Genomic DNA, 8,915 nt, shown 5'->3' with positions numbered 1-8,915 from the left:
CACGAGCGCCACCGCGATCACCAAGAATATGGCGCACACTGACCCCGCCGACGAGAGCGATGTCCACGTTCCCCGGAGTCTCGAAATAATCACTCGGAGATACGAACGCACGAGAGCGCGCGTCGTCACGTAGAAACCGACCCTAACGGCTCGCAGCATGTGAACGCACCCGATACCCTCTTAAGACATGCACGACACGACTGACACAACCGACACGACTCAGGATCACCTGCACAGGACCCCCCCCCCCCCGCCCGGTCGAACCCACACACGGCGGCTCGAAGCACTCGACGACGGCAAAAGCCAGCGCCCAAACTCCGCCCCGCGCGCCCGCACAAGCGCGGCAAAGCCCCGCACGCCAACAGCCACGCCGATCACGGCGCCCACGATCCGCGCGTCCCCCGGGCAACACCGACACACACGCGATCGAGCCCGAGCACTCCGCGCACACGGAGATTAGAACCGACCGCCGGAACGCCCGCCAGACCCCGACACGAGGCCCCCCGGCAAGTCCAGAGCACGAAACCGACGCGCCACTTATAACTCAGGGTGCCGTCACATGCAGCGTAATCTGCGTAAGCGTATTCTGCGTATTCTAGTAATTTAAGTAAAAGTTACGCCATTCTAAAAGTCGGCATTCACATGGAGCGTATTTTGCTGAATTGCGTAAAATGCGTAACTAATATAACCAATAGCTGATTAGAGTTTCTCTTGTATACGATAACAGAAATGCTAAACGAATTTGTGATTGGTTATCGTAACCTACGCGTCTCGCAAAGTACGCTTCATGTGAATGCCGACTTTCAGAATGGCGTAACTTTTACTGGTACTCTGGAACCGAAAGACAAGTATACACTATATGTATAACTGTTGCCTACTGGTAAGTGTAAAGGTAGAAAATGCTATTTTATTATTTTTCTCACATGTACTTAAAGAAATTAAATTTTCTATTTTTTAGTCTTTATTAGGTTATAAGTATATATTAAAAGAACTCGTTTTCAAGAGTCTGGAAGCTTTGAATATGGATTCTAACCTTGTATTGGCTGTTATTATCGTACAATTGCGGAAGTGGAGAAAATCATCGCTACAATATCGGAAAGGGAACCGGAGTATATTAAAACTGATTATGTTATGGAAATTTTTAATGGAGCGTGAAAAAGAAGAAAACAAGAGGATATGGGTTCGCCCAATATTCACACATTTGCGAAGACGTTTGCAAGGAGCCAGTGACAATCTGGTCGTAGAAATGCAGTTGCAAGACCATGAAATGTTTTACAACTACTGTAGGATGTCTACAGAAATGTTCGAGCAATTGATAAGTATTGTTGGGCCTCTTCTTGAAAAGCAGATTGTTATTCGAGATCCAATACCGGCTCGCACACGGCTTTTAGTGTGTTTACGTTACCTAGCTTCTGGTGACAGTATGGCTTCAATAGCCTACGCATTTAGAATTGGAAAAAATACCGTGTCAAAAATAGTTTCTGAGACATGTGAAATATTATGGAATTCTCTTCATGAATCTGTAATACCACCACCGAACGAAGTGATCAGTTGGTTAAAAATTGCGGACGAATTTGAAAAAAAATGGAATTTCCCACATTGTATAGGTGCGATAGATGGTAAATATGTTATAATTCAGGTGAGTTTTTGTAGAATTTACTTGCTATTTATTTGTGAAAAGTGCATGAAGATTAATTTCTGATAAACTTTTTTGTTTGCCTTTCAGGCACCACCTAATAGTGGGTCAGTATATTATAACTACAAAGGGACTCACAGTATTAATTTGTTAGCAGTTTCGGACGCCAATTACTGCTTTACACTAGTCGACATTGGAGCCGAGGGTAGACAGAGTGATGGAGGTATCTTTGCGAACTCAAATTTCGGTCGACGATTTGAGAGAAACGAAATGAATTTGCCGCAACAAAGCACAGTGAAACCTAACGGACCTCTTTTACCCTATGTGTTAGTGGCAGATGAAGCATTCGCTTTGAATCGATATACGATGCGACCGTACCCTCGAAGTGGCCGATTAAATCGTCAAAAAAAAATTTTTAATTATCGTTTAAGTCGAGCTAGAAGAGTAGTCGAAAGTTCATTTGGAATTATGGCTGCACGATGGCGGATCTATCGGCGGCTGATAATTTCGTCAGTCTCCACTGCAGTAAAAATTGTCCAAGCAACTACATGCTTACACAATTTTATAATAAAAAATGAAAACAAGTTGCACAACTTCCAAAGGCAATATACTCGCACTGCCAGAGATGACATAAACACGATTAGCGGTGCATTGCAAGAAATTAACAACGTTGGCAGATCTAATGCCTACACTCGACTTGCTTCCAAAATCCGGGACGACTTTGCGTCATACTTTGAATATGACGCAGCAATACCTTGGCAGTGGCAGAAAGCTCTTAACAATGATTTTTAAATGTTTCTAATCTCTATAAAAATGATACGGATAAAACGTTAATCTCAATGTATGTACATTTAATAATAAAAGAAGTTCAGTTTATTTATGCATTTATTAAATTTAACATTTTAATGTATACATCACATATTGTTATACTATACTTGGACGCATATTGATAACACTTCAATATTTAACTAATTTGTACCTTGTACTTTTACAGTAATGTGACTGCAAGCGATCACATTTTAAGTTAAATAACTATGAAATAATCTTTGGTCAATTTTAAAGAAGAACAAACATTCCACAGTACATTAAAACATTATAAAGTTTTACCACACTATATATTTAGTAATAGCGAATTCGGCAGCTTGCACTCGTACGCACTGAGTGCACACCAAGGCTTGTTCAGAATCTACTCTTATATTTGTGGTTATCTTAAGTACGTGTCCAAAAACTATTTAGCCAAAGAAATGATCCGTACGAATACAATACAGATTATTTTACTGGTCAAGAAGTATTTCAAGAAGTATTTAAGACGATCCTTAAATATAAGAATTGACCGTAAACAAGCCTTAGTGTGCACTCATTGTCAGTGCAAGCTGCCGCATTCGCTACTAGTTTCACAAAGATGCATTTCCTAGGACAAAAAATAAACATATATCATACAAAATTAAAAAAAGAACAGGAGTTTCGTATGTATGAGTACGATAAACAGTTTTATGACTCCTTAAACAAGAAAAGTAACCATTTTATGTAGAAATTAAAGAAAAATGACAAAATAGCATATAATATTTCATTCCCATACAGCACGCATGTCTAAAAGACATCTTTAAGATGTCTTTAAGTCGTCTTTTAGATATGTCTAAAAGATGTCTTAAAGATGTCTTTTAGACATGCGTGCTGTATGGGATTCTCTTCTACGTTAATGACGTATCACAGAAAAGCATAACAAACTAGAAAAAAATTACCATTGTACTATATGAAAAATTATGCCAAAGTTTACGAAATCCATACGTAAAAACCTTATCGTATTAAAATAAATACCTTATTACAGTTTTTACTCCATAGAAACAAAATCAAAATTTATGACAAAATTTACGAAAAAAATTGTTTTGATAAATAAAGAAAATCATGAATACGCATAAAAAAATTGCACGCTCATATATTGCACGAATTCTTTGGCTCTTGCTACTTAAACATTCGTTACGTTGACGTGTCGGAATCTCGACTGGAGTAATAATTCTCCATTTCAGATAGTAATGTCAAAAATTGTATCTCTAATCGGGCTCTATCTCGATATGACAATTTTCTCATGCCTTCTCCCAATCGGGCCAGAAATCCGTCCACTGGATCACACGCTTGCATCACCGGTTCTTTCAGGGCTTCTATCAAAGCTGCTTGCAAAGTAGCATCATTTTTTTCTCTGAAACATGAACGCAAATATTATACATTGACGTATTAATACTGGTAATGTCTTATTACAGTACATTAATGTATAAAGAACTTAAATAAAAACACTTACTTTTCATACTTGGCGATTCATAATTGTCAATTGAGTTTTGTGCCGATTCTGTAAAAAAATTTAAATGTTATTTCCTCGACAAATTGAAAGAAACTACAAATAAAAGTATAAATGAACAAACGTTTCGATCCTGTAGCTCGTGTTCGTCGAGGTACTCTTTCAGTTGATGTCCATGAAAAATCTTCTGTTGGTGTCGGGGTTCGTGAAAGAACATCAATGGAATCGGGAACCAACGTATCTTTTGTAGGTGTTGGCGTCCGTGAAGGAACATATAGGGATGACGGTGTCGGCGGAGAATTGTTAGTCGAAATCTGAAGCATCGTTGAAGACCGAGCTACCGCACCATTCCTGTGTTGCTCGTGTCCTATGTTAAGTAAAGTGACTACTTCACTTTTAGCGCTAGTATTTGTCAATGAACTCACTGTCCTGGAATTTATTAATGAATGATAACATATGTGACAAACTCTTCAATTTCTGACCGAATAACAGAAGTGATATACATGTGAATGTTAAAAGTAAGTAACTTACGGCCGTGTTTGCAATGAGTCGTTTAGAAAGTTCATAAGCTCATAATATTGAAATCTTGATTTATTCTCGGTATTAGCAGCAGTAGCTGCCGACCCACTAGGTACGTACGCCTGAACCTTCTTGCGGACTTTTATATAATTATCTCTCAGATACTTTCATCTAGACTTAGCCTCTTCTGGACTAAAGGATCCTTCAAATTAGATTTTAAGGCTTATTCATTACATATATAATAAAATAAAAGAAAATTCTATACAGATGGTAAGATAGTAGTATTATATATACCTTATACATTACATACCTTGCAGCATGTTCGAAACTTCTACCCATAATGCATTTTTGCGCAACATAGTTCTCTCTGAAGCAGGTATACGAAAGTCGTAAAGGCCACGTTTACTTTTAACTGCATCAATCAATAATTCATCAACATTACTTTTGCCGTCTACAATCGTTGAATTCTTTTTGACTGTAAAATAATTATATTAGTCAATTTATTTAATACTAAAAAAATGAAATAAACATGAGGAGCTATAGCAAACATACGTATTGTCACAACATAGTTTTCATCAACGCTGATGTGATCTTGTTGCGAATCGAATATTCGCAGATGGAACCTTCGCGAAGCCAGTAACGGCGAATTCAATGATTGCTATTCGCACAGCTTAAGTGAAAGCGCGTTCCTTTGAGAACGCTCGAAACTCGTCGTACAGCGCACATGTGTATTTCTCTTTTTTTTGGGATGTTTTCGCCACCGTCTCGCAGGTGCGCATCGCGTGATCGCCCGCACGGCGACCAATAGTCTTCGCTAGACATATTGGAGCCAATCACGGAGCTTTACGTTTCGAAATTCCTCGCCGTCTCACACGTAGCTCCGGCCGCGAATTCTTGCCTGCTCCGGCCCGGAAGAAAAGGGAGGAACGAACGCGACGTTTGTTCTGTTCGCATCAGCCCAGTGCAAAGTTCGCACAAGTACGCACACGACACGCGTTGAAATCCGCTAGCACAATCCGAGCGCGTAACTCGCGATCATCTCTCGCGTGCAACCGGCGGCGTCGAGCCAAGCGAGGTCTCCTCTAACGAGCGTGACATTGTACAGTGGAGCGACACAGTTTACTTCGAATAAAGTGACTTTTATATCTAACGATAAAACCTGCTGGGTTTTAACTCTTCCTCGGATATCACCGCGCGACGACCAGAGCGGTCCACTAACATTTAATGGTCCTTCGAGCCGGATTAGTCATAATCGAAACGGCATAGACGGTTCGACTGCCTCTAAGTGATCGCGCTGTGTAACTCCGAAAACGTTCGCGCTCCATCGACTCGCCTCGTGCTCGAACACCACTCCAGTTTATCGCACGCTTTGCGATCTGTGCTCAGCAACAATACCACCAGTGCATCAAGGGCTCTGCAGTGTAACGTGCTGTGCGTCTCAGTCTCCCGCGAGTATCGCCCTGCTACTCGCTGCGGAGTCACTATAGCGACGTGCCAGACGTCCTAGCCTCCCGCGAGAATTCGCCTGCTTCTCGCCGCGGAGTCATCGCCGAGACGTGCTGGACGTCTCTGTCTCCCGCGAGTATCGCCCTGCTACTCGCTGCGGAGTCACTATAGCGACGTCCTCGCCTCCCGCGAGAATTCGCCTGCTTCTCGCCGCGGAGTCATCGCCGAGACGTGCTGGACGTCTCTGTCTCCCGCGCGTATCGCCCTGCTACTCGCTGCGGAGTCATTATAGCGACGTGACCGACGTCCTCGCCTCCCGCGAGAATTCGCCTTGCTTCTCACCGCGGAGTCATCGCCGAGACGTGTTGAACGTCCTCGCTTTACAACGAAATCGACACGCCCGTGTCTGACGAGCCTCGCTTCGATCCAGATATCCACCGACCATGTCTTCGGAGCTGGAGAGCTTGCTCGTTGCCCAAACCCACTCAATTGACCAGCTCACAAGGGCGCTGGTCAACTTCAAGAAGCTTCCTAAAGCGCAGATCACGCTTCCCAAAACGAAGGGGAGGCTGACGAACTTGGAGGCTCTGTGGGAGAAGATTCAAGCCTTCCACATCCAGCTGCTGCAGACGGCTACAGCGGAGGAAAAGAAGACGACCCCCTACTTCAAACAAGAGGGATTTCTTGCCGCTGAGGAAGCCTACTTCGACGCAGCGGACCATCTCCACGAGACCATCGGTAAACTGAGTAGCGACGCCCCGAGCGCGCCGTATCGAGGTAACGAGTCTTCATATCGCGACGCGCACACTAGTTTTTCACTGCATCTGCCTCGTATTTCGCTTCCGGATTTCTCTGGTGATTTCACGCAATGGGAAAACTTTCGTGGCCTTTTTTTGTCCCTCGTCGACAAACACGAATCATTAACGAAAACGCAGAAATTACATTACCTGAAAGCGAGCCTCTCCGGCGAGGCTGCGAAATTAATCAGTAACATACAAATTTCTGACGCTAACTACGAGGCAGCGTGGCAGCTTCTACTTGACGAATACGATAACCGCAACGCGATCATTCACGCGCATATCCATTCGTTCGCCGACTTACCGAAAATGAAAAACGAGAACGTTCCGGAATTGAAAAAACTTCGCGATAATGTATCCGCTTCTCTCGCCGCGCTAGCGAATCTCGAGCGTCCCGTCGAGCAGTGGGACGATCTACTCGTCTATATTATCTCGCAAAAGTTTAGTCCGCGAACGCGTAACGAATGGAACTTGAAACGAGGCGAGACGGATGCGTATCCTACGTACAAAGAGATTCATGACTTCATGACTCTTCGCATTCGCGGTCTCACGGATTACCCTTCGCAATCCGACTCTGCGTCGAATAATGCGCGCGGAAACAAAGCTCGTACTTCCGCCAATAATGTGTCTCCTGTAAAATGCGTTCGTTGTTCCGGAAATCATAGTTTGGCAAAGTGCAATAAATTTTTGAGTTTGCCGGTCGAGCAGCATCGACTCGTCGCGCGCCAGCATAAGTGCTGCTTTAACTGCCTGCGAACCGAACATTTCTTAAGTAATTGCCCGAGTAAAGGACGTTGCCATCGATGCCACCAAGCTCATCATTCGCTGCTTCACAGCGAGAGTACGGAGGGTGGTACCAGATGCGAGCCTTCCGCGATTAACTCGACGCTCTCCTCGCAAGCTACCGCGTCAGTCGCCGTTGCCTCTGAGCCGCCGGCCTCGCTCTCCGCGTCCGTTCAGACAGTGCATTCTGCGCGAAGCGTTGTTACGTCGCCGCCTCACGTACTTCTTGCCACCGCGTATGTAAGGCTAAGTACGATCGAGGGCCGCACATTTAAAGTACGTGCTCTGTTAGATCAAGGCTCGACTTATAGTTTCATTTCTGAATCTCTTTGCCAGACTATGCGAACCAGGCGTCATCGCGCCGCGTTAACTATACATTGCTTTGGAGAGAAATTTAGCGGAGTCGCTCGGTCTCGAGTGAATCTCACGCTCGCGCCCTGCGACAAGCAGGGACCGATATTCCCTTTTTCCGGATTCGTGTATCAGCGAATCACAGCTTATACAGCTACTCAGACAAAGCCGGCCGCAATGTGGCCGCATTTACGCGACTTGCCGTTAGCAGATCCCGATCCCTCCAGTCATCACCCGATTCACGTATTAATCGGCGCGGATTTATACGGATCTCTGCTACTCGACGGTCTTCGTAAAGGTCCGGTCGGCACGCCGACGCACAGTGGTCTGGAACGGACAAACACTTGTTCAAAATAGGCTACAGGTCGTATTTCTTAACCGATTTTAATGTTTCTTGAACAGAAATACTCGGAAATAAATTCTGAAGAGAACTGTGAAAGCCGAATTTTGATTTTTTGTGTTGGTGCAAAAATATGTAAGAAAAAAATGTGTTAAACTAGCACTTTTCGACTAAATTATTATTTATCTGACTCCAAGCTACTTTAACAACCTTACTATCGATGAAAATCAATACTGTCCCATCATAAGAAACAAAATAATTCAATAATAATTTAACTTAATTGTTATTAACAAATTGTTGAAAGAAATTATGGTTCCCCGTGCTTTATCACAGAAATAATTAGTTTATTAACTTAATTGGTCTAAAATTACTATAATAATGATTTCTAACAAAACTTGATTGTAAACTAACAATATCCATTATTATAAACAATCAAATAAACAAATAGTAATTTTTAGATTCCTTATTTCAGGGTATTTTAAATATATGAATTAGTTTCACGTAGAATTATGAGTCAATAGATATTAGAATTACGTTAACAATGTCAATCATTGATCATGCTCGCGCGCGCGTGTGTAATGTTGTAAATAATTGTGTAAATTGTTCCTGTGACAGGAAATATGTTTTTTAAACGGTTTAGTCAGCTTATAATTGGTATTACTGAATTAGCACGCAACAAAGATTTTAAGCGCTTCCGAGAATTTCATACTCGAAGGTATTCTCGACTGGCAGCAAATCAAGATCTCATAC

At 42.8% G+C, this 8,915-nt stretch overlaps 2 protein-coding genes across 2 annotated transcripts; both read left to right on the top strand.

The window, feature by feature from the left end:
* The first annotated feature begins 863 nt into the window (after positions 1-863).
* Positions 864-1,709, top strand: LOC105556967. The gene has a single exon (XM_012004085.1). The coding sequence runs from the start codon at positions 1,022-1,024 to the stop codon at positions 1,700-1,702; it is 681 nt and encodes a 226-aa protein (XP_011859475.1). The 5' UTR covers positions 864-1,021; the 3' UTR covers positions 1,703-1,709.
* A 4,628-nt stretch (positions 1,710-6,337) lies between these two features.
* Positions 6,338-8,182, top strand: LOC105556969. Its single transcript, XM_012004087.1, has one exon. The coding sequence runs from the start codon at positions 6,338-6,340 to the stop codon at positions 8,180-8,182; it is 1,845 nt and encodes a 614-aa protein (XP_011859477.1).
* Positions 8,183-8,915: the final 733 nt, after the last annotated feature.

The sequence above is a fragment of the Vollenhovia emeryi genome, unplaced genomic scaffold, assembly GCF_000949405.1.
Source record: "Vollenhovia emeryi isolate VEMERY1.0 unplaced genomic scaffold, V.emery_V1.0 DF939675.1, whole genome shotgun sequence".
NCBI lineage: Eukaryota > Metazoa > Arthropoda > Insecta > Hymenoptera > Formicidae > Vollenhovia > Vollenhovia emeryi.
This window is presented reverse-complemented; position numbering and strand designations above follow the sequence as displayed.